The 26,544-nt window shown below is 38.2% G+C and overlaps 1 protein-coding gene across 4 annotated transcripts; it reads left to right on the top strand.

The window, feature by feature from the left end:
• The first annotated feature begins 519 nt into the window (after positions 1–519).
• LOC132613628 (GCN5-related N-acetyltransferase 4, chloroplastic) lies at positions 520–20,963 on the top strand. Of its 4 annotated transcripts, XM_060327733.1 has the most exons (5): positions 523–821; positions 3,064–3,439; positions 14,939–14,989; positions 19,564–19,616; positions 20,612–20,748. In XM_060327733.1, exons 1-5 carry the CDS (start codon positions 707–709, stop codon positions 20,644–20,646), a joined length of 630 nt encoding a protein of 209 aa, XP_060183716.1. In that variant the 5' UTR covers positions 523–706; the 3' UTR covers positions 20,647–20,748. The 4 variants fall into 4 exon arrangements, with proteins under 4 accessions (XP_060183714.1, XP_060183716.1, XP_060183717.1 ...); XM_060327731.1 differs by lacking the exon at positions 19,564–19,616 and having other exon boundaries at positions 520–821; positions 20,612–20,963; XM_060327734.1 differs by lacking the exons at positions 19,564–19,616; positions 20,612–20,748 and adding an exon at positions 15,607–15,740 and having other exon boundaries at positions 524–821.
• The last annotated feature ends 5,581 nt before the right edge of the window (positions 20,964–26,544 follow it).

The raw sequence follows: 26,544 nt of genomic DNA on the forward strand, positions 1-26,544 counted from the left end.
AACACTAAAAGTTTTCCTTAAGGAAAAATTCTGCCTTATGAGGCATACTTTTGGTTATGCCTTAATTAAAAGTCTGTCCCATAAGGCATAGTTCCTTATGGAAAAGTTTTGCCCCATAAGGCATAACTAAAACTATGCCTTGAGGAAACGTTATGCCTCCTCCGGCATAACTTTAGTTTTTTCCTTAAAGACTTTGTGCTGGATCCGGCATACACTCCCTCTAGCCCTGCCTTGCGAAATTATTTTTTTATTTTATGCCTGAGCGTGGGTTCGAACCCAGAACCTCAGGTATCCAAGCTAAGGGCAAAACTTAAAGACCACAAATATGAGGAGCAAAATTTAAAGACCACAAATATGAGGGGCAAAATTTAAAAACCACCAAAAGAAAAGAAGGCCAATGCGAATTGCCCATTTAATTTTATCCACCTTTGACTTTGTCACATTGTACATGTAGGCTTGCTTACCAGTTACCATAATAAGAAGCCAAGTACAAAAATATCCCAATAGCAGAAAAACCAGTTTTTTTTTTTTTTTTTTTTTTTGGCTTTTCGTTTTCCTTCCACCCCCTTCTTCTTTCCAAAGACAGATAGAGCAGGGAAGAGAGAAGTGTTTTGTGCGAGTCTTTGACTTTAGGTTCTTTCTCCATCTCTTTGGAGGAAGAAAATAGAGACACAGAGAGTGGGTAGTGTACATAAAATTCCAAGAAATGTGGACCGTACCACTTGGAGGGACAACATGTGTAATTGATAACAGTCTGAATCTTGGTATTAACAAGATCCCATTTCCTTTCAAGGCTTCTCCTAAATCTCTCCCAACATCAGGTCCAATTCCTTTCCCTTTCCCTTTTCTATTTGTATTACACCCTCACATATATAAAAGACTTGCTTATTTTTCATTCGGTTTCAAGTCTTGGGAAAGGGATATTTTGTTACTTCATCTTCTTGGAAATTATGGATTGATTTCTTAGAAAGTCACCTTTCTTCTTGATTTCAATTTTTTTCAACAAAGAAAGTGACTTTCTGAGATAATAACTAGTAGTTGAGTCACCTTACGAGAAATCAACTTGGAAATTATCATATACTAGTAGTTGCTGTTTATTTTCTTTTTACGTGAAAAAAGAAGCAATAACTTAGTACTGCTAAATTATCTGAACTAAAAGGTCAAATATTTAGGATAGATTATTAATTATGGGCAAAATTCAATTGTTAAAGAATTTGTAAGAGTTGAACTTGCTTACATGACTTGTGTACGAAAAAGTTACTTGCGAACTTATTAAGAACTTTAACATATCTTTGGTAAGTTTTTGCTGATTGGATCTGCCCCGAGAGTAACAGACCGTCCAAGCCGAACTTGGGGAAGGTAGAATGAGCTCACAATTAGAGGCCCGAAGAGTTTTTGTATCTGTTACTCTCTCACATTCTATCTAAAAGGGAGATTGATTCTCCCTACAAAATGAGTTTAGGGAAAAGAGGTGCCTTTGTTAAAGGATAAAGTATTTTCTGTCGATAGCGAACCAAATGACCAGAGGATCATCCACCTAGTCTAACTCAATTCACCATTTTGAACCTTTTTTTTTAATGACATGGGAACCCGCAGCCGCTACCCTTCGGGTGCGCACACGGTAAACCCAGCTCCTGTGCAATAGCTCGTAAACCACACAGGAGAGATAACCCGCACTAGGCAAGCCTCGTGCCTAGTTTTTCTGTACGAGCTCCTATGGAAGTCCTTTCGAAACTTTGTGGACGTTCATGCTTGCCTTAGTTGTCTTCTGACATATCTGGTGAACCGTCTAGTGTTATTATGAATTTCTAAAGACCAGCACATACACAAATGTGATGATTGATGGCTAGCATATAGTAATCTTGGAAAATTATACTGAGAACTTTGGATTAAAAAGAGCCAGAATTCTTTGATGTTACTGAATTTGGCAGTGCTGGAGGATGGAGCACCCTGAAGATTTGTAGGAGTTTCATAAGCTAAGAAAATTCAAATGGGTTAGTGTTCTTTGCCAATGTTGCAAGTGCCATTGGATGGATGACTATGACGTGGCCTTGATTAATAAATGAGTAGCCTGCAACAGAAAGCATTGCAGACTATCCTCGGGGAGGTCTCTAATAGTGAAGTTAGGCTACAATAAATGTTAAATTATTATGACTGTATCAATGCTGGAATAGTTTCCCAGATCAGCAATTGGGAGTATTTATAGTATGGTTATGTGAAAAATATTCTTTAGCCTTGTATTTTAATGGGAAAAGATGACTTGATAAAACGTGATCAGGTGTCAGCTTGAGCCTGGTACATCTCCCCGCATTATTTTAGAAATGGAAAGAATCTCTATTGAGTGCAACTGATGCAAGTTACTTAGGGTGGTGAAATGTTTTATGTTTTGTTTTTGTGTTACATTATTCTCAATTGGTTTTGCCATGTAATTTGGTATCGTATTACTTGCTGTTGTTCGGGCATATGAAGACGAGATGCACAAATGCCCCAGTGAGGAGATGTGAGAGGTTGGCTATGGTGGGTCTGAGGAGAGATAGAGATAGGCCGAAAAAGTATTGGGGAGAGGTGATTAGACAGGACATGGTACACTTTCAGCTTACTAAGGACATGACCCTAGATAGGAGGATATGGAGGTCGAGGATTAGGGTAGAGTAGGTAGTCGAGCGTTGTCTACTTCTCCTTATCAAAATTATTATTATTATTAGTATTACTCTTCTATTATCTTATTCTTCAATTTTTATCATCACCCGTTGTTTCCTTTGCATCGGTAGCATATTACTTGCTGTTGTTACTATTCTTTTCTCCATTATTTTCAATATGACTTCTTCACTACTGTATTTCCTTTTCAAACCTACTTTGAATCGCTTTACTTGAGTCGTGGATCTTCCGGAAACAGCCTCTCTACCTTCACAAGGTAGGGGTAAGGTCTGCGCACACACCACCCTCCTCAGACCCCACTTGTGAGATTACACTGGGTATGTTGTTGTTGTTGTTGGTTTTGCCATATAGTTAGGCTTATCATATTCATCTACATCTAATTGAGTGGTTTCTTTTCTCTAACAGGTCTATGTAGGGCCAGTCAAGTTGCTGAGCTTTTTCCAACTATATCACCTGAGGTTTATGTTAGGGAGGCAAGGGTAGAGGACTGCTGGGAAGTGGCTGAGACTCATTGCAGCTCCTTCTTCCCTGAATACTCTTTCCCTCTAGATTTTGTGTTGAGAATTGACAGGCTGATTGCAATGCTTTTTGGATTCTCCATCCCAATTGGATGCCAGAGAACTTGTCTTGTTGCTGTTGTTGGCAGCAGAGATGAAGAGGCTTGCTTATTTGGAGGATTTGATGGACGATTGAGTCTCAACAAGGGTTACGTGACTGGAGTATTGACTGTAGATACTGTAGCTGATTTCCTTCCCAGAAAAGGACCCTTGCGCCAGAGAAGGTCAGTTGTGTCTTGGATACTAGTCTTATTTTAATAATTGGCCGTTCCATAAAATGCTAGTTTATGGCTAACCATTACTATCATTCATTCAATACCCTGATGCTATTTGGACTTGATCCGTGACCTGTACAGACTTTCAGTCTTAGAAAATTCCTGATGAAGTGCTCTTCTGTTCCCTTCCCCAACAGAATTTCCCCTTTTGGTTATTGAGTGAAGTGATTCTTCCCATTCCATATTACTAATCAAGCTGGCAGAAATTGGCTGTAGATCTATGTCATAGAATAAGTAGTTAACTATATTGAGTTAGGAAAAGCTAATAGATAAAAAATGCTCCCAGGCACTAATCCCAAGATTTCTTTCTAGGGTCCCTTCTGGGTCTTAGAATCCCTTTCTGGTGGTCTTCAACTACCGGAATCTTCATCCATTTTAATTTTTGAAAGCCTTTTTTCATTATGGAAAATCATATTTATTTTAGATTAGGGGGGAAATCTTATGACCTAACGGAAACCAAGTCTTCCAGTGAAACTTGGTTTGAGTGGGTGGAAAGTGCAAGACTTCACTTAAGGAGGATGATATTGAGTAAGGGAGCCCTCTGGTGGTTATGCAGAAGGATGAAGGAAGCATCAGAAATCAGGGGTAAGATGTTCAAGATATGGAAGGGCAAGGATGTCTCTACCAACATCTTTTGCTCTTTGAAGTTCAACAAGTTTGGTCGGTTTCTGTCTGTTATTACAGTTAATGGTCATACAAGAACTGTCATTATTATCCCAGAGAACAAGGCCAATGAGGGGTGGTTGGGGCTGGTTGATCGCATTGAAAGCTTCATAAATAGGGGGTCTTTAATGAACCACTCAGTTCCAGTAACAGGGGAGATACATCATCAGTCTTTGAGGGGAGAAGCAAGCTACAAAGAAGCTGTCAATAAGAGCAGATGGGCATTGCAGGAGGCAGGAGCCAGCTGTCTCCACAGAGCAGAAAATTCTGACAGTTTCATCTTGTCCTTGTGAAAAAGATATTTTACAGAGATGCCTTATACGGAGTTTTGCAGAATGTGACGAGATTCCCGCAAGGAATGATGTGAGAAAATGGGCTCAACAAACATGGAAAGGAGTTCATAATATTCAGGTATTTGACATGAATGGTATTCAGTTTCTGTTTGAGTTCCAGTCAAGGAAAGATGCAGAGCACATTCTTATGGGCAACTGGAAGAGGCAAGGAAAGCAGCTAAAGGTAGATTGGTGGTCACCGACGGCAGGGGCATATCCAGACCACTACAAGTTCGAGTGGTTCTGGATACGAATTCTAGGTTTACCTCTCCAACTATGGTCAGATAATATCATGAAAGAGATAGGAAATAAATGTGGGGGGTGGCTTGAAACAGAAGAGGAGAACATGCTGAAAAATCATCTTCGATGGGCCCAAATCAAAGTGGAAGGATCCATGGATAATATTCCCAGAGAAGTTGAGATTGCGAATGGTGGATCGATTTTTTCTCTCCCAGTTTGGATTGAAGCTCTGGCGAGATTTCGAAAATTGGAGGTGGGGGAGTTCGAGAACCTAGGTGTCAGTCCTAGGTTGGAAAAGGAAGGGGAAAAGCCTGTGGAATTGTCCTTGGAGATGTTGACTTCACAGAACTTTGGGATTAGGAGAGAAGGCAAAGATCCTTTGGTTAATGAAATGGTTATAAAGGACACTGTGGGGTCCAGTAGTAATGTGGAAAGAGAGGAAGGATCTAAGGAAAACCCTAAAGGGGACTCATTTAAAACCATTTTGGAATTTACTAGTGGGCCAGCAAACTTTGGGCCATTTAAGTTTACAGCCCGGGTAATAAAATTTAAAAAAGGGGAGCCCAAAAAGCCTTTAGTTGTTGAGCCTTTTACCAAGTTTATTAACACAAACTTGGTTGCACATCAACGCTCTTCAACTTTTGACTGTGATGCAGAGGAGGATTTGATGAGAATTACTCCACCAACAGTTACAGAAATCACGACACAAAAAGGGGAAGATGTCATGCATGTAGATTCCGACTCGGATCACGAAGATAGTGCAATGGAGATTATCAGTATGCAACCGTATCTTGATGAGGAGAAGACTGGGGTCGAGAGGGATACTACAATGCAATTGGAGATGAGCAAAAAATCAATTCCACTTCAAATCGAAGAAGGAATCAGTGAACTGGAGATCGAAAATAGAGCTACTTTGTGGGTTCATTCAAATGTGATCAGAATGAGCAAAGAATTCGGAGCAACGTTCAAAGGTTGTGAAGAAATAGCATTGGAAATTTTTATGAGAATTGATCAAAAGAGGGGTGCTTCTCAGCAGGATGATAAAGGTGCCTGTTCTGAAAACAGGTTGAATATTATACCAAAAGAAGTTAGGAATTTAGCTTTCGATATGAAGTTCAAGGATGGGGAGCCAAGAAGTAGAGGGAGAAACACATCATTAAACATCAAATGAGGCTAAAATAATGTCATGGAATGTGAGGGAGTTAAACATGGTGCGAAAAAGGGATTTAGTCGGGGGAATAATCCAACAAGGGGGGCAGATTTTAATGTTTTACTAGAAACCAAATTAGGGGGGTTGAAGTGAACTTATTACATCAATTATGGCGCAACAGATGGATGGGGGGAGGTACATATGGATGCAATAGGGAGGAGTGGAGGTATTGTGGTGATCTGGGATAAAAGATACTGGATAGGGGAGCTAGTGGAGTGTGGTGACCAGATGCTAACATGTAAGTTTACTGGTATCAATCAGGAACTTGGTTTTTGAGTGCTGTCTGTGCAGTTTGTGATAGAGTGGTAAGAAGGGAGCTTTGGTGGGAATTGGCTGCTGTTAGGAGTTTATGTGAGGGACCTTGGGTAATATGTGGTGATTTTAACATTACCAGATACCCTTCCGAGAGAGCAAATTGCAAGAGAATCACAGGAGCAATGGCAGAATTTTCCGAATGGATCAATGACATGGAATTGGTTGATCCTCCTTTATTTGGAGGATCATATACTTGGAGAAGAGGAGAAAATCATAGGAGTGCGTGAAGACTTGATAGGTTCCTGTACTCCAGTCAATGGGAGGAAATATTTATGCAGATCAAACAATCAACTTTTCCCAAGGTTGAATCAGATCATAATCCAGTTTTGCTTACATACGGAGACATGGATTTAAAGAAGTCATACTTCAAATTTGAACAATGGTGGCTAGGAGTGGGGGGTTTTAAGGACAAAGTGCAAGACTGGTGGAATTCTTTCATTGTGGATGGCACACCTCCTTTCATTTTGGCATCTAAGTTGAAGTAACTAAAGGAAAAACTGAAGAGTTGGGGCAAAGAAAACAGAAACAATTGGAAACAGAGGAGAGAAGACATCTTGAACCAGGTATCCAGTTTTGAAAATATTCAGGAACAGAGATCTCTTATAGAGGATGAGCTACTTCAAAAAACTCATCTTGCTATGGAGTTTGAGGAGGTAGTTAGGAATGGGGAAATAGCATGGAGACAGGTCGAGAATTCAGTGGCTAAAAGACAAAAATACCAAGTTCTTTCACAGGATGGCCACAGCTCATAAGAGATTCAATTCTATTAAGTCTTTGGATATAGAAGGAGTCACAGTTACTGATTCAGAACAGATCAAAGGGGCACTTCCGAGTTTTTATCAGAAGCTATACAGTGAAACAGAAGATTGGAGACCTAGATTTAATCTTACCGGAAATGCTGTTATTGATAATAAGGAGCAGGAATGGCTACAAAGATAATTCGAAGAGGAGGAAGCTCTTAGTTGTATCAAATTATGTGCTAGTGACAAGGCTCCTGGACCTGATGGGTTTACAATGAGCTTTTATCAGACTTTTTGGGATTTGCTGAAAGTTGATATCATGGGGACCCTTCAACATTTCCACCAGCATCAGGTTTTCGAAGAGAGCTTTAATGCTACCTATGTGGCTTTAATCCCCAAGAAGAATGGTGCAGCTGAACTCAGAGATTTCAGACCAATAAGTCTCATAAGTGGTATTTACAAAATAATTGGTAAGGTATTAGCAGAAAGACTTAAAAAGGTGGTGCATAAGCTAGTCAACAAACACCAAATGGCATTTATTAAAGGGAGGCAAATTATGGATGCAGCACTCATAGCAAGTGAATGTGTGGACTCAAGAATGAGAAGTGTAGAACCTGGCATCATGTGTAAGCTAGACATTGAAAAGGCTTATGACCATGTTAATTGGGATTATCTTATGAGTATATTGAGGCAAATGGGGTTTGGAGCAAGATGGTTGAAGTGGATGGGCTTCTGTATCAAAACTGTCTGGTTCTCTATACTTGTGAATGGAGAACCTGTGGGTTTTTTCCCTTCTGAAAGAGGACTCAGGCAAGGCTGGTCCTCTTTCACCTTTCCTATTCATCATTGCCATGGAAGGACTCAACAGGATGGTAAGATTAGCTATGCAAAAGAGATGGTTGAAGTTTTCAAGTAAGCCCCAGACAGGAGGAAAATGTGGAAATTTGTGATCTACTCTACGCAGATGACACTATCATCTTTTGTGATCCAGAAGCAGCTCAAATCAGTTTTATAAGAATGATACTTGTAATCTTTGAAGCTACTTCTGGGCTGAAGGTCAACTGGAGGAAGAGCAACATTTTTCCTATTCAAGAAGTGACTCAAATAGAAGGACTAGCTGGGATTCTGGGTTGCAAGATTGACCAACTACCAGCAACATACTTAGGCATGCCCTTGGCTTACAAGCACAAAGAGGTGGGCATCTGGGATGGGATTATAGAGAAAACAGAACGAAGCTCTCAAAATGGAAGTCTCAATACCTTTCCCTTGGAGGTAGACTGACCTTGATACATGCAGTGTTAGATTCATTACCCACTTATGTGATGTCTTTGTTCCCTATTCCAGCGGGGGTGGTGGACAAACTAGATAAGCTCAGGAGGGACTTTCTTTGGAATGGGAATAGGGAAAGTAAGGGTATTCATTTGGTGAATTGAGTTGAGGTTCAGCTTGATAATAAAGTAGGGGGTCTTGGTGTTAGAAATATGAAACTTCACAATAATAGCTTATTGATGAAGTGGTTATGGAGATATGTGAATGAAGATCAAGCTTTGTGGAAGGATGTAATCAGAAATAAGTATGGTCAGACAAATCAGTGGTGCACTGATGAGGTGGTCAGTACTTATAGTGTTTCAGTTTGGAGGACTATAAGAAACTTGTGGCCAAGTCTAAATGAACATATAGTTTGTAAGTTGGGTGATGGCACTAAGGTACAATTTTGGAAGGAAGTCTGGATTGGGCAAGCTCCTTTGATGAACACTTTTCCTGATCTATTTACCAGTTGCAGCATCCCTGATACTACTGTGGCAGAGTCCTGGACTCCACAAGGGTGGAATATTTGTTTTAAAAGAAATTTGAATGATTGGGAAACAGTGTTATCAAAAGCGAAAAGCGCGAAAAAAGCTCTAAGGTCAGCTGGGGCTTTAAGCGCGAAGCGCATATAAAGCGTGGGCTTTAATGAAAAAAAGCGCAATGGTGCAAAATTACAAATATATATATGTTTAGTCCAAGATTAATAATAATAAGCATGAATAACAAATATATGGACAAAGAAATTGTAAAAATATTAAGATAAAGTGAAATATCAATCATCTAGTGTCACCTCCTCAAGAGAGGCTCATTGGCAAGGAAAAGTATGTCTTAGAGCCTTGATGACGACACTGAAGCGCACATAAAGCGAGGCGAAGCGCTCAACATGTTTTGAGCCTCACTTCAGGGCTTAAGCGCGCTTAAAGCGCGCCATTGATAACACTGTTGGGAAATTGGCAGGGTGGCTGAGCTCTTGATGGAAGTTGATAAGTTTAGAGGGACTTCTCCAACTCCAGATGCAATCAACTGGAAACATCACAGTGATAGGAGTTTCTCAGTAAGAAGAATACACAAGTTGGAAGTGCTGGAGCAACCAGGAGGAAGAATAGGTCCATGGACAAAGGTGTCGAAAAGTTTGGTACCATCCAAAATCAAGTGCTTCACTTGGCTTGTGACAAGAAAAGCCTGTCTCACCCATGAAGTCTTACAGAAGAGGGGAATGCAATTGGTCTCTAGATGCTATTTCTGCACTGAGACTGCAGAAACAAACAGTCATTTGTTTCTGCACTGTAGAGTGACAGCCCATCTTTGGTCACTGTTCTTCAGCCTCACTGGAAACAGTTGGACCATGCCAGAACACACAGTTGATTTACTAAGTTGCTGGATTAGAAGAGGAGGAAGCAAATCTCAAAAGAAATGGTGGAGAGCTGTTCCATCATGCATCTGGTGGACAATTTGGAAGGAGAGAAATGGGAGGTCTTTTGAGGATAAATTTAATACTCTGCTGAAAATTAAGTGGAACTGTATTGCAAATTTTCATTTTTGGTGTAAAGAAGCAAAAGTAGAGGGAGCAGAACAGTTGGCAGACTTTTTAGGAAGCATGTAAATAGTTTTTATCTTACTGCTCCTTGTGGATAACTTTTTGGAGGTCTCCAGCATATCCTTAATGCTGAGGAATACAATTTACCAGTTTTCAAAAAAGTTATCATCTAGATGAATGAATGCCTTAAGGGGTTAACAAATTGGTGTCCGACTAGCTATACCTACTGCTTTTATGATTCACGTATACTTTCCACCTTTAGCATTGTTGACCTATCATTTCAGAGATGATCACAAACTTATGATACATAGGTTTAGCAATAGGAAAATTATGAGGGGAGGATTTATGTGATGATGACCATATCTCAGCTTATTTTGAAATGTAGATAACTTTGGAGATTAGGAACTTTTCAGTTACTGTGTTGCACTCGACTCAGAAATGTTAAAGCTATTCTGTTGGTTTGAAGTGTTGTAGAAGATCACTTTAGTATTTAATAAATTTAAAAAGTTGGAATCGGAATTGCTGAAGTGTGAAGGACATATCATTCACTCCAAGATATGAAACATGAATCAAATGTTTTGAATCCCATGTGAACCTTTGAGACATGAATCAAATGTTTCCACCAATGGCATGAAATGTAACAACAAAAAAAGCTACAAAATACCGATCCAGACTTTTCACACTTCTCTAATTATAGTTCAATTAGAATTCCACCCAATATTTAGGTCCAACTAGACCTCACTTTCTGCAATAAGGCCAGCCCCTTATCTCAAAGAATCTGTGCATATTTCATTATTTCTTGATGTCATCATTGTGTCAATTACATGCTGGGCTGCAAGCCCCTTGATTTAGTTCCTTATGCAATGAACTATGAGACTTCACTGTGAGGTTTGTCATTAATGTGTCAACCACTCTTTATTGGGGTTAAAATAATCCTTTTAAACTCTTGTTCTTTAACAACTCAATCATGGCAAAACTATGAGTAGTTTTTCTTCAACATGGCTGAAGTATACTAGAGGCCTCCATTTTTTTTCTTTTGATGAAGTGATTTCAATAAAGGGCATCAAGAAAATGCAAGAATTACATGTTTTGGCATTTGAGCTTATTAAAAATTTCCCTGGCTCCGGAACTTAACTAACTAAGCCAGACCCAAAGAGCTAATGAAATCCAAAAAATGGTCAGTTCTGTTAACAGCATACAATCTAGACCAGCAAAACAAATTAGCAACACACATAGCCTTTAAGGAGCCTATCGGGGCTGAGTTTCCATCAAAACATATCCTGTTTTTCTCTGTCCAAGTGCACCAAAATCCAGATTTTTTTGATGGATTTATCAGCTCTCCATGAACTCCAGCTCTTATAAGCATCCTTTACTGTGTATGGGGTGACCCATATGAGACCTAAAATGTAAAACAACATGCACCATATATCTGAAGTCACCTCACAGAGTAGGAATACTTTCAGCTTCCTTGTAGCATCTGTTAGGTAACTAGAAGTTCCTTTTTATCAGATTATTCCGTGTATGAGGCATGCCTCATATAAAGCTGTCCAGGTGAAACAAATAACCTTAGGGAGCAGCTTGGTTCTCCACTTGAGTTTCCAAGGCCAGTTGTCTATCATATGATTACTGGACACATCTGTTGGTATACCATCTTGACTGTGTAGATGTCTCCACCATAGTTCCCCGTTTAAGTTTATCCACAGCCTCCTTAACAAAAAAAAAAAAAAAGTCTGTCCTCAGCCTGAGGTTAATATTGCTTTGCTGCAGTCTTGCAAAGATCTAGCAACTCGTTTATCTCCCAATCATATATGTCCCTTCTGAACTCCAAGTCCAGTTGGCCCCTTCCATGAATGTAGTAAAGAGATAATTGGGATCTTGGGTTATAGTGAACAAATTTGGGTATTCAACTTGAAGAGTAGAGTTGCCTAGCCATTTTTCCTTCCAAATCTGATGTGTGTAACATTCCCAACTTCAAAGTGAATATTCTGAGCAAAAGCATAACATAATTTACTGATGCCTTTCCATAAATCCACACCATATGGCGCTCTTGAGACTTTTGAAGATTAGTGATTCAGCTCTCCATGCTTGGCTTTGATGACATTTTCCGGAACCCATCATCCTTCATATTGTATCTCCACAACCACTTCATCATCATGTTTTTATTGTGTGCTGTTAGGCCAAGTGGAATTTATGTCCCTGATTGTTTCCCTCTCCCTGTGAAGCCTCCTTTAAAGCCCCGCATGTCCATCTTAAGTTGTTTTCATTTTCATACTGCTTTGAATTGCTTGTCCTTATCTGACCTTTTTTGTCATGCTTTCTCTTGAGCCGAGGGTCTTTTGGAAACAACCTCTCTACCTTCCTAGGTAGGGGTAAGGTCTGCGTACACTTTACCCTCCCCAGACCCACATTGTGGGATTTCACTGGGTTTGTTTTTGTTGTTGTTGTTGCTTTCCTTCCGACGAACCTCCTGTTGTGCCCGTGGAGTAAAAATCATCTGTCCTGATCTTCATTAATGTCGAATAATTCGAAAGACTTATGTCCAGCTGAAATTAAGCCCTCCCTCCATCTTTGGAGGAGAACTCCGCGGAAAAGGCCAACTCTAATCAGAAAGGTGTGTGTGTGTGTGTGTGTTTTTTTTTTTTTTTTTTTTTTTTTTAAATTGGCTCATTTCCAAGAGAGAAAAAAGTAGCTCTACTATGCAGGTCATTAATGTCAAACACTAGATATCTCTTTGATTCTTATTCGGATTATGTTCACATAAAACCAATCCCAATAGATGTTCTAGGAGGGTGGAGCTTAGCCGATTGGGTTTATCCAATAACTTTAGCACTGGTCCTAATTCTTCCAGAAGTCAGTATAGTGTTTTATGCTTTGGTGCAGAACTGTTGTTTGCTCCCTTCAATTTTTTTTATAGGGAAAATGTCCAAATTTACCCCATGTGCTATTCGGAATTGTTCAGTTTTTAACTCCATTACATTTGCGGTCTATTTATAACCTTGTAGCTAGTGTTATCGCCTTGTATTTGCCGTTGCCATTAACAAAGATCTAATAGTAACCTCAGGTTAAAAATTACCCCTCAACAGGACTATGGTTTAAAATTAACCTCAGGTTGGAGCTCGTTAGAGGTCAAGCGAATAAACAGGATAGTACTGTGGAAAGTTAACCGAGGGTAAAATTGCTCAATTTAGGATAGTGCTATGAAAAATTTGATCATTTTCCCCTCTTATATAGCAATCTTCCTATTTTGGGACATTTCAAAATGTTTGAGACTGTTGCATTTCTATATGACTTTCACAAGTTTCAAGATTCAAATATATTAAACTACTCATTCAACCTTCAATTTTGATATGAAGTTTCAACCATTCATTTTTGATAAGGGAATTTTATTAATGAAATACTCCTAGCAATAGGAGGATATTGGGATGAATAGCAACCAAAAGTTACTAGAACCAAGAAAGTCAAGCATGGCAACTACATTGGCCATGTTGCACCAAAAGTCAACAAAAAGAAAACATCTAATGCTTTAGGCTAATTAATTCTCCTTTTTGTTCTAAAAAATGCTTATTCCTTATCTACTGATATCCACCGCATTGCAGCTGGAATATAGAATCCCGACTTCTACTGCTGCTTTGTTAGGTCCCCTCTGGTTCCAGCACAATAGAAATTCCTTTGCTGATCTAGACATAGACCTGTGGATCCCCAGAATGCTTAGTATGAAACCCTATAACTATCAACTGAACTAGCTTTCCAACCATTATATTAATAAAAGTTGTTCCACCATCACTAATATTTTAAACTCCATGTGTAGTCAAGTACAGTCATGTAAAATGAAACGAAGGTGAGTATATAATACTAAGCAAGTAGCTCTTTGACAACTGAAATAGGCCAGTACGCTTGTTTGACTTAGTTATAAGTAGAACAAGAGGGTAGCTAGGTTACTCCTTTTGAGGAAATAACTGACATGGATAAAGAACATGATTCAGAAATAAAAACTTCGTAATGGGATCCAGAGATTAGCTTTGACCACTCTAGTGGGTTCTACCCCTATATGTGCATTTTTGCACTCATATACATTGACATAACATGTACCGCATCAAAAGCTAATGAAGCCATTGAAACGTATCAAACCCCATACTGATAGCTTACACCCAGTTGATGTGCACCCAATAGTGTGGTCTTGTGATCAATCAAGTGGATGCTAACCTTGGAGACTTGGTTCAAATTCCAGTAGAGACAAAAAATATTAGGTGATTTCTTTCCATCTGCTTAAGTCTTGATGGGCAGAGTTAATTGGTGCTTGTATTGGTGAGATGTAGTAGGTATGCGGTGGAATATTCGAAGGGTGAGCAAGTTGGTCTAGACACCACCATTATAAATAAAAAATGAAGAAGAGCACCCACCTGAAGACCTATAGTTCTTTATTGTTTATGGATTGAACAGGATCTCTATCTTAAGCAAGACATGAATAATTTTTACAGGAAAGAAATTGCGTATATATCAAATGTTGCGGTACGGGAAAGATACCGTCGAAAAGGCATAGCAAAAAAGCTCATAATGAAAGCGGAGGCACAAGCCAGAAGCTGGGGATGCCGTGCAATTGCTTTACATTGCGACATTAGCAACCCTGGAGCCACAAAATTGTATATAGGACAAGGCTTCAGAATCGTCAAAGTGCCAGAAGGAGCAAAGTGGCCTCAACCCAAGACTTCCCCAAATATGCAGTTCGGTTTCTTGATGAAACTACTGGACATATAAGACAGTTCATTAAACAATTGGGTGCGTGGTACTTGTATATATGTATATGTGGAACTAAGGGATTAAGCCATAGCTGTAATTATTGTATTAGTCATGTTGAAATTTCTCCTCACAAGTTTCTGTTGTATACTAAGACTGCATGCTTGCCATACCAATGACACTTGATTTCGTATAGAGGTGATATAATTACGCTTGCAGTTTTTGTACTCTTTTTCATAAACCCGTCAACAGTCATGACATTCCCTCTACCCAGTGTCCACATCCTCCAAAATAAAAGAAAGGGAGTAAAAAAGAAGTGTCTAAACATTTAACTAATCAAATTTCATTTGTTCTTTTATAATTTTTCAGAAACAAAGGATCACAAACTTCAAAGGAAACCAAAAAGGTATTCTATAAGAGGTAATGCAGTTTACTATATAGACCCATCCTCTTATTCCTCTGGGCCATAAAAGGACAGACTCGTAGCACAAAGCTGATGCTCCGTTTTGTAGTTCCACCCAGGTTGAAGTGTGTAACGGGGGAAGATTTTGCATTCTACATGATTTCTGCTTTTGTTATATCCAGTGGCAGGACCCCGGATATTCACTAAGGGAGTTTAAATTAGAAAGAATTAACATAAGACTTTATATATATACATAAAAAAAATATTTTAACCTTATATATACAGTATAATTTACCCGTTATACTCCTGATTATATCCATAAAGATTAAACTGTAATTGGGAATTGGTTGGTTAATGCAGTTAGTCATAGATTTAGAGGAAATTAGTTAAAAAAGGTCTTTACAAAAATGAATAGAGGTATATGACCCTCTGTATACATGGGCGATTCTGAAATAATACAGAGGCGATCTGTTATATTTTGTATAGCGTCATTTAATCAATTCACAAGTTTCTTGACATTGCGGAGTCAATTGAGAATTTTTGGTTATTCTTCCTTCCATTTCGTATCTTCTCCCCGTTTTCTACTCTCCTCTTTTCCTTGACTTTTTACCCATATTTCTATTCTCATTCGCAGATGATGATTACTTCCATTAGCAAGACTACTCAATTTATTTGTAATTGTATTCAACTGTTGAAGAAGGAACAAAAATCCCATTTGATTACTTCATCAAAGCAATTCATGAATAATGCAAGATTAAAATTTCTTTACTTTGATTGTTATAATTTTTTTTGTTGGACTTTTAAGAAGAAGAAAAAGAAAATCAATAAATTTAGATAAGCAAGGAAGAAAGAACAAATAAGAAAATGTTTGTTTAACGCTTTAATACACAATATTTTTTTTTTAATTTCTTAGTATGACTGTTATTTTAGTTATTTTTTTAATTGAGTTTACTGTTATGATAATGTTCAGTCTTGATTTTTAACTAGATTTTTCTTATTTTATAGTTATGTTACTACTCCCTCCGTCCTAATTAATGTGACACTCTTTCCTTTTTAGTCAATCCGGAAAAGAATGATACCGTTGTATATTTAGTAGCAATTTAACTTTATACTTCCAATTTACCCTTGATGATATGATCTATATTTTATAGCCAAACAAATATTTAGAACTTATTTTGGACCACAACTTTAAAAGTCTTTCTTTCATTCTTAAACTTCTTGATCACTCAAACACATTCGCATAAATTAGGACGAAGGAAGTATTATTTAAAGGTTATAGGTTTCAATTAGTTTCCTGTGATTAGCAAAAGATGTAGAGATTTGTAAAGTACAAAATGAATAAGAATAGAAGAAAGAAAAAAGAAAAATTAACAACTACAATATTTTTTAAGAATGTAATGCCACATGGATACTTTTTTTGGCCTATATTTTCTACTCCTCATGCACTACAAACAGAGTGTGGTCACTATTTATGCCACTTGACATTGTAGGAGGGTTTTAGATAGGAAATATTATAGTTCAAGGGCAACGAAAGCACCCCTAGTTTACATATCAAACTAACGAAATGTGAATAATTTAAGGGGATTTAGAGGTATTAACTCTAAAAGAATCAAAGTACCTTGTCTAGTGCTTTCTCTTGTTGACAAGCCATGGATATGGTCTATCTTTTTCTCAATTTTCCAGCATATTTCAATAATTATTAAATCAATACTCCATTGTCGTATCATTCTCCCCTCGTTGCAAATACCATGATTCATCTCTTCCCATTTCCTGTTTTTTATCCATACGTATGGCATTGTCGCAATTTGGAATTCAGAACAATGCGATTGAAATCGAAAAAAGAGAGAAGAAGCTAAACTAAAGAATAGAGCTAAATTACGGTAAAATTCTCATTAGAATTTCAATAAGAATAATCTTACAAATAAGGGAAGAGCATTCTGCAAAGGACAGCAAAGTGCATTGATAAGTAACTTAGAGGAGGGAATATGCTCAACCAAGCAAATGCCTAAGGTCTAATTGCAAATACATAAACTTCTACTGAAAAACATAAGGGACCTAATTAACATTCTTAATAACTTCAAATAACCCCTAAATAACGGTTAGACACCATTTTCTCAACTTCAGGTACAACCTCTAAAGCCTTCGCAGCATTTCTCCCCTCTTAAAGAGATTTCTTGTTACACTCCATAATAATCCGTGCTACTGTGTTAAAACAAGAAAGAATGAGTTAAGAAGGTTCAAGAAAAGTTAATCGAGTTAGTAAGAATATCGTTATATATATGGTTGTCTTAAGTATCTCGAGGTGACATGGTAACCTAAAGATTTGAAATCGCGTTATGAGTATGTATATGAGGTAATGCGAGTGACCTTTTAAAGTATTTGAGATTATTAGTAATGATATAGAAGATGGACAAAATATATGAACATACTTTTGCGATTGGAGTTTCGTCGAAGCTGTGTGAGTTCTCTAATTATGTTTAAGGTTATTGTGATTCTCTGGACCTTTCGAGATGTGTATATGGATATTTATTGATGTATACAAGTGTGTATATGTATGCATAAGAGGTTACATGAGGTTGGAAGAGGATTAGAAGTTAAACGAAATCAATCGGAACAACTTCAATAAAATCTCGGACCCGATTTTAGTCTATATTGTAGGAGGCATATCTCCTAGTATATGAGGAATTTTAAGGTGTTTCAAAAGCCTAAAACGAAGTTCATCGAGTCTAGTTTTCAATGAAGCAAACCGCTTATCAAAACGATATCGGGGTAATGAGATATGGACGATGCAAGTTGGATGAGCGGGGATTAAGACTTAAATGTTCACAATTTTTCAATTGTGGCCGTGTGGGCCCCACAAACACAAGGCAAAAATCAGATTTTTGCCCATGCTCAGTTGGGGGAACGTGCAAGACCCCTTGGGTAGAAAAATATCCAACTTTGTTGACCAAAAGTTGCATGCCAACTCATTTTTCCCAATGCCACAAATTGAACAAGAGAGAGAAGCTCTCATCTTTTCCAACTAGAGAAAGAGAGCCACGGCTATGGCAGCTCCTCCACCACCAAAAAAAAAAATTAGTTTTCTTCCTCAAATCAACTCCTCATCTAGTGTACAAGAACGTGTAGTAGTTGTTGGAAAGAAACAAGGGGGTGTAGCACCTCAATAGGGTTGAAGATTCGGCCAAAGTGAAGAACAAGTTGTAAGGTAAGAATGTTTATTGTTCTTGTGTTGCATGATGATTTGAATGTATAGTTCATGAAGGTTGTTGTTGGATTGTTGTTGTAGTTGAAGTAGAGAGTGAGTCGTGAGTGTTGGGGAAGCCATGGTTGGTTTCATTTTGTATGTATTGTTGGTGAATTGAATGGGTGTCAACATATGTAAATGAACAAAGATTGTAGAAGTTGGTTTATGATGTTGTATGTTGGTATTGGACTGTTTTGTGAGGGAGTTAGTGAACTGTTTTTACTTGATATTTTGATTGTTATTATCATGAATTTCATGATGGAAATGAAGGTGTTTAATGGTTGGAGTTGAAACTAAAATCGTTTGTGAGTTGTTGTAAGGATTATAGAAATGACGATGTAGTTTAGTTGTGTACGAATTGATGTTGTATTTGTCGTGTGGATAGCTGGTCATAACCTACTGAAAATATATGAAAAGAAGGCATGAAATAATGTGTAAGAATCATAGGTGGTTTGCTTAGTATGTTCGTAAATGTTTGCAAGAATTCCGAACATTGTTTAGGGACTGTTTTGGACATGTTATTGGACTGTTTTGGACATGTTGTGGTAATGGACTGTTTTCTAAAATGTTTAAATGAGCCATGTGTTGTAGGCTTTAATGGAATCATGTTTAACCTCCTTGTACATGTATTGGAAATGGATTGAATGTGTTGTGGTTTGGATGAATGGATGAAAATCATGAAGTTGTTATAGTTGTGTTGAAGCCGTGTAAAGGGGCTGTTTTAGGGGAAATTATGGACTGTTTTGTGCCAAGTTTTGATTGTTGTTGTTATGAACATTGTGGTATATTGTATGTATGTTGAATATGTGAATTTAGGTGTTAAAGAAACAAATCAAATTGAAGTACGCAAGCAGTCCAAAACCAGTGGACTGTTTTAAGGTTAGAAGCAAATTAGTGAATGTTGAATATTAATTGTTGCTATGAACGTGTAGTGAAAGTGAAGCTTAATGATTCAAGTTGAAATTGAAATGGTTTGTGGGCTGTTATAAGAATAAATATGATGCTGAAACAGTTCCGATAATCGCATAAGTAATGTTGTAAACGTGTTGTTGTCGTTGTAATTGAAGTTGGAAAATTGCGAAATAGAAATTGTAGTGTTGTGTGTGCTGTTTGGCCGTGAGTATGGGACAGTTTTGAATGATGTATGGACTGTCCAAAGTCCCTTAAATCATGTTTATACAAGTTTGGATTGATACATGAAAGAATGACTAGCAATATTAGCTTGTAGCACTAGTTGGTTTGAATACGAACGAAACGTCGTCTAAATGTTAGAAAGGGATTGTGAGTGTCAAAATACGTATCGAATTCCCTCGTAAACTAATCATAGCTTGTGATATCTTGATATAGGATAAGTACCATTGGGCAGCAAGTACAAGTTATTATACGACTAAACGCTAAAGGTATGTAAAGCTTATTCCTTCTTTTCTTGGCATGTCCTAGACGTAAGTATGAAATGATATGAACCTTGGGGTAAATTCTATTCTCTAGTTCCATGCATGACTTATGATTCTATATTTCCTTAATGCTAATGTCACGAGCCTACTACATGATTGACTAATGAATGATGTATAGAAGTTCCTACTCTTAAAAGAATGGCATGAATAGAAGTATACTTGATTTTCAAAAGCTACATCATGAAAATTGATACATGTACATGAAAGCTGAAACGTTCCTTGCTATGGCTTATAATGAGAGTTGAAAAGAATTGAATATGATTATTATCCCAATACTTTAGAGCTGGTTAGTTCCTTATCTATTGAGTCTCAAAAGATGCATTGCATATATGTGGTTGCTTATTATTCTGCTCGTGCTTATCGCTATATCCTTCACTGAGTCCCGGGCCAGGACACGTTCTCGTGCGCACATCTACTATATTATTACCGAGTCCCTCATTAAAGGGTCGGGACACGTATATGTTTATGTTTATGATGCTATGACTATATTCACCGAGTCCCTCACTAGAGGGCCGGGACACGTTATATATATATGATGATATGATGATGTGATGATATGATGATATGGAGATGGTGGCCATGAGGGCATATATATTCCTTATTACCGAGTCCCTTACGAAAGGGCCGGGACACGTCTATGTGCATGTTTATGATACTATGATTTTAATTACCGAGCCCCTCACTAGAGGGTCGGGACACGTATATATGTTATATACAGAATGATTATGCAGCTTTGATTACAAAACACTATATTGACATTGATATGAGAATGATACATATGAAATATGTTCAAAGGCAAGTTTTATGAAATTCTGTTAGTTGCATTGAGTCCTATACATCTTATCTCAGTATGAGTCTATCACTATGTTTCATGCTTTACATGCTCAGTACATATTCCGTACTGACCCCCTTTCTTCGGGGGGCTGCGTTCATGCCCGCAGGTACAGACGTTCATTTCGGAGATCCACCAGCTTAGGACACTTATTCAGCTATTTTGACTGCTCCTTTGTTCCGGAGCCTAGCTTGTGGTATAACTCCCTTATGTTGAATTCATATGAGTTTATTTGGGTACGGCGGGGCCCTGTCCCGCCATATGATACGGTCATTACTCTTAGAGGTCTGTGGACATTTGTGTGGGTCTGTTTATGGTTGTTGACGCGTTTTATGATTATGACATATGTTTGGGGCGTACCCATTCGTAATGGCAGCCTTGTCGGCTTGCATATATATGTATGTTTGGTATGTTGCATATCGTGGCAGCCTTGTCGGCTTGCGTAGAAAAATATATGTTGTTGTTTAAAAATTGTAACTCCTCAGGAGACAGGTGCCTACGACATACAAAACAACAAAATTTTGACAGCTTTAAAACAACACCATACCTTTTTATACAAATAAGTTCATGACATACTAGTTATAAATGATTATAGTTAACAAGTGACATGAGTGTCCAATTCGGGCACTAGTCACGGCCTACGGGGTTGGGTCGTGACATTTCTTGTCCTCAAGGAAATAACTAGGGAGCATCATCTTCAAGGCATGGTAATGCTCCCAGGAGAGATAATCAGGGGGAATCTAACTTCATTGAATTAGAACTTGAGATACAACCTTATTTTCCATTTTGATCATTCTCCTTTCGATGACAACTTTAGGAGTGGGGCAATGGGGGCTGGATAGGTCTAGGATAAGAGGGTGATTGATGGTTTTAGAAAGTTTGAAGCAAGGCTTAAGTTGAGAGACATGAAAGGTGGGGTGTATGGTGATATGAGCAGGTAGGGATAGCTTGTAGGCCACTGGTCCAATTTTCTGCAAAATCTGATATGAGCCATAGTACTTAGCTGCAATTTGATAAATTGGGAAGCAAAGAGGATGAATTGCATCTAAGACAAGATTTCAAGATAAACCCAATCACTTCCTGAAAAATTTGTGAGTTTCGCAATTATTAGCATAAGCTGTCATCCTTTGTTGAGCTCTTGTTAAGTGTAATTTGATCAGCTATAGCTTTAAGCTCTCTCACCTCTAAACTTCAGTCGACCTGGTCAGTCATAATATCACTAGACATGTAGGGTAGGTGTATGGGTGGGGGTTAACCATTGAGGGTCTCATAAGGGATAGTTTGTATAGCTGAATGATGGATAGTGTCATACTACCATTCAACCAATGAAATGTAAAGAAACCAATCCGAGGGAGCATAAAAATAGTAGCACCTCAGGAATGTTTCCAAACATCTGTTTAGCACCTCTGTTTGTCCATATGATTGGGTGTGATAAGCATTTGAAGTTCTAAAGTCACCCATGAGAAAAGAAAAGTTCCAGCCACATCTTGCTCACAAAAACTGGATCTCTATCACTCACAATGGCATGATATGTAGTTTATAGATGTATCCAAAAATAATTGTGCAATGTCAGAAGCTGCATAAGGATTAGAGACTCCTATAAAGTGGGCATATTTGGTGAGCTTGTCCACTACCACCCAAATAACTGACTTCCCTTTAGACTTCAGTAACCCCTCCAAAAATCCATACTTATGCTAGACCAGACAATGCTAGGAATCTCCAATGGTTGCAATAGTCTAGGATAAGGAGCATTGCCATACTTGCTCTTTTAACAAACATCACACTATTTCACAGACTGAGTCACATCATCCCTTTCCATAAGAATAAGGATGCAATCCTTTTGTAGGTGCTATTGATCCCAGAATGTCCCCCAATAGGTTGGTCATGCCAATTCCTTATCAACTTCTCTCTCAATTGAGAGTTGTTGCCGATCACCAACTTCCCATTTTTTTGAGTCGTTGGCTGATAAATGAATACCCTTTATACTCCTTTTCATGATCATTGACCCCTTTGATAATGTCCTGCAGCTCCTGGTTATTTTCTCATTCTTCATAAACCTTTTAGAATAGTGTAGCTCCTGCATTACTCACAAAGAGAGTAGCTAACTACCCTGCTGAAAGTGGTAATATTGATAATGAATCAGCAACTTTGTTGTCTTTCCCTTTTTTATATTCAATAGAAAATTCAAATTGCATTCTTAGCAATCCACTTCACTTGGATCCTGTGTGTAGCTTCTTCTCTAGAAGGAATTTTAGAGCTTTTTGATCAGTCCTAACCAAGAAATGCCTGCCTCTTAAATACTGAGACCAATTGTTAATAGCTAACACCAAAGCCAATAACTCTCTGTCATAGACAGAAAGAGCTAGGTACTTAAGAGACAAACCTTTACTGATGGCCCTTGTTATACCCCGTATTTTTGTACGTCGAATTATTCATCAGTTAATCGACGTAAGTTCAAGGACTTTTAACCCTCGATTTTAATTGGTGCACGATTTGTTATAAATTCCAATTAATATAGAAATATTAATGGAGGTGTCACACCCTAATCTCCCTAGGGTGTGATGGGCACCCGACCCTTACTTAGGGCCGAGCGAACCCTCAGACCTTAATGCACACATAATCTTCTTAGACTTTTAAATTAAATAAAGGTGAAATACATAGTACAACTTTCAGAACTATTCCTTTTCATCGATATTCTCAAATCAAACTAAACCTGTAAACATAACGGATTTGTAACATAATACAATAAAACACGTCGGCTGATGGAGCCCCTTACAAAACTGACACTCTATACCCACGACTCTGTCTGCAAAGTCTCTAACTTAGAACAAAACATCACAACACATATACTCTGACTCGGCAACACTCTAGGGGCAAATGGAGTTGCCATTCCAGCTGAAGCATCTCCTAGCAATGTCCTTTACTTATCTGGGTGTACCTGCGTGGCATGAAACGCAGCCCCCGAAGAAAAGGGGGTCAGTACGGAATATGTACTGAGTATGTAAAGCATGGAATACAGAAAACAGAACCATAAACGAAACAAGCAGTACAAAAGTAAGTACATTTTCAGAATACCAAAATACTATTTTCTTTTTGAATGCAAATCGTGTATACCGATGTCATGAGTCAGAAGAAGTACAGAAAATAAGTAGATCATTCAGAGTGCAAAAATGCGTACTTTCCAAACACAGACCGTGCGTGCCAACATCGTATGTCATCATATACATATACACACAACTGATTCATATGTAACATAATAGTGCCGAGGAACGTACGGCCCGATCCATATACACATAACATATTAGTGCCGAGGTACGTTTGGCCCGATCCACAAATGTATTTGCTGCGGAACGTGCAGCCCGATCCATATACATATATTATATTGCTGTGGCACGTGCAGAAGGTTAGTACAGACAATAAGCAAGATATGCAGAATAACAAAACAACTTACTGGAGACACGAATCATGCATGCCAAGAACGGTATTCGGCCCCTTGTGGGACCCGGGGAACGTGGCGCCACCCTGCCTTTGGCGCCACACACATCATACTGCAGAAGGTTTGCTCCGTAATCTCCGTCACACATCATAATATCACATCATAAGATCAGAACATACATATACACATATATGGTTCGGCGAACCATGAACACATCATACTCCGGAATACATATATGGCACCCGACCCTCACGCAAGGGACCCGGCGAACCATGCGCACGATATATACCAGCCCGGGTCTCGGCGAACGATATAAGAGTAATATGCACGAGCAGAGTAATGAGAAACCATATGCACATAAATCAAGACTCGATGGATAAGTATACTTACCGACCCCTGAAGGCTCAGAAACAAGTTTCGGGTCAATCCGAATTAGTATAAGAAAGTTATGAATGTTTGAAGTACAGAACGTTCTACAAGCGTTTCAGAAGCCATTTTTGGAAAATCAAGGCCATAATCATGTCAAGTACCTTTCGGATATCGTTATGGATCAATTCAATTAGAGTTTTTTTTTTGGGACCATATGCACATATCAAAATATATCAAAGACTCGATGGAATGATCGAACGTGCTAGCATTTGAAAATCAAAACTTTATTCATATCAATTATTTTTCGAATGCCATTTGGAAACATATCAGCAAACTTCGGACAACATAGATATACATCAAAACCATATAAGACAACTTATGGAAGTAAAAAATATTAGCCATCCTAGTGGCTCTAAGAATAGGAAATTTCTTTGAAATCATACATATACGTCATTTGTTCGTTTCATAAAGATCATGCCCAAAGGAAAGAAAGGGTAAGCCTTATATACTTGTTCGACCGCTTATAAGCTACGCTTATTCGTCCAAGCTTGTAAGTCTACATTTAAAAGGAATTTATGCTAATGTTAGTCTTTTCGTCGCACATTTGTACCATATTTCAAGTCATACTATTTTATATTCTGCCGAAAATCGGGCAGCATCTCCCCTGTTTATATGCCTAGCCCGAATTCTCAATTCAGCAACCAACAACAACAACAACAATACCAACATTACTCATAATATTTCCAATACCAACGTATGCCATAAAACAGCCCAGACATTATTTTCTAAATTCCTCAACCAACCAAATTTGCGATATAACTATTTAATAATTTTATTTCCGTAAGGGAGTCGAAATTAATACTAACAACATCAATAACGACATCCTCCACATTCTACAAGTTGAATACATTTATTTTCATTCAAAATTCTCTTCAAATCTCATTCCATAATTCACAACGCCAACAAACGAATTTATCACACTATTTTCTCCGTTCTAATCCGTTAAAACTCTAAATAAACTCGTTAACAATGAAAAGGAACCTTATTCATACCTTAAGCATGCAGCCACCACGTTATCACTCTTCTCCTTGGTTGATTTTTAGCTCAAATTGAAGACAACACAGCGTACAACACTTTTCTCTTCATGGGCTTCGGGATTCGGGGCTCAGATTTTGGTCAAAAATTGGTTTTCTCTCTAGGATCTCCTCTCTCTTTTTCTCTAGAGTTTTCTAGGTGTTCTTGGTCTGAAAATGAGGGAGAGAGACCAAAATTGTTAATTAAAAGGCTTGGGTAATGGGCCTGACCCGAATTGGATTCGGGTTGGGCCGAATTTACTGTTTAACTCGACCCTTCTTCTTTAAAACATTCATATCTCTTTATCCTGATGTCACCTGTAGACCCACGACCTATGGTTGGAAAGCTAATTCCATTATCTACAACTTCTATTTCTTGGTATCTTTCCAAATTCCAAACTTATAATACCGTTTTTGCCCCTTGAAGTCAGATCACCCGAAAACGTTACTTAAAAATATTTGTTTGGAGGACTTCCACTTTGATTTGGCTCAAGGGTCCTTCTTGAGTTGTGTTTAACTTCACATGTGTGATTCATATAACGTTTCACGTGTTCCTAAAAAAATCTCGATGTGTGGGCCCCACCTCCACTTACGAATAATCCGACGTACAAAAAAATACGAAATGTAATACTATCAACGTGAGTTTAAATTATGTAGTAACAACGTGATTTTCAATGTCTAAGGAAGCACGTGTCACGCTCAGGCTCTGAAAATGCGGGGTATAACATCCTTCCCCCCTTTGGAACATTCGTCCTCGAATGTTTAAACCAATTTCGTACTCTGTCCATAATCCCATTCTCAGACACATCCCATTATCGGATCATCCTTCCTTTAATGCGATCATAATCGATACACTATGGCGTTTATTTTCTACGGCTTGATTATTTAGTCGTCCAGCTAGCGCTGTTTTGTAGCCTCCCTTTACTGGGTGATCATACCATAATCAGCATCGTAGTTATTCCAATATCTCGTCAATCTTTGCCCCCTTCATTGGAATATCGTTCAATTCCTTTTATTCTTCACGAATTATTTTCAGTCCAATCTTAAAGACACCCTTCAATCACTCTATTCCTTTCATCGATTCACTTGATGTCCGTACTGAAATGTATAATGATAATAACTATATCATTTTCATATACTTCCACTTTGTCTTAGGGTCTATAC

Source organism: Lycium barbarum, chromosome 10 (genome assembly GCF_019175385.1).
Source record: "Lycium barbarum isolate Lr01 chromosome 10, ASM1917538v2, whole genome shotgun sequence".
Lineage (NCBI taxonomy): Eukaryota > Viridiplantae > Streptophyta > Magnoliopsida > Solanales > Solanaceae > Lycium > Lycium barbarum.

Bases quoted from the DNA above. Each gene is read 5' to 3' on its own strand.
- LOC132613628 (XM_060327731.1), top strand. From the start codon at position 707: ATGTGGACCGTACCACTTGGAGGGACAACATGTGTAATTGATAACAGT. The intron at 822-3,063 runs GTCCAATTCCTT...TTTCTCTAACAG, and splicing joins TAAATCTCTCCCAACATCAG to GTCTATGTAGGGCCAGTCAA. The intron at 14,990-20,611 runs GTAATGCAGTTT...TCATGCCCGCAG, and splicing joins AAAAAGGTATTCTATAAGAG to GTACAGACGTTCATTTCGGA.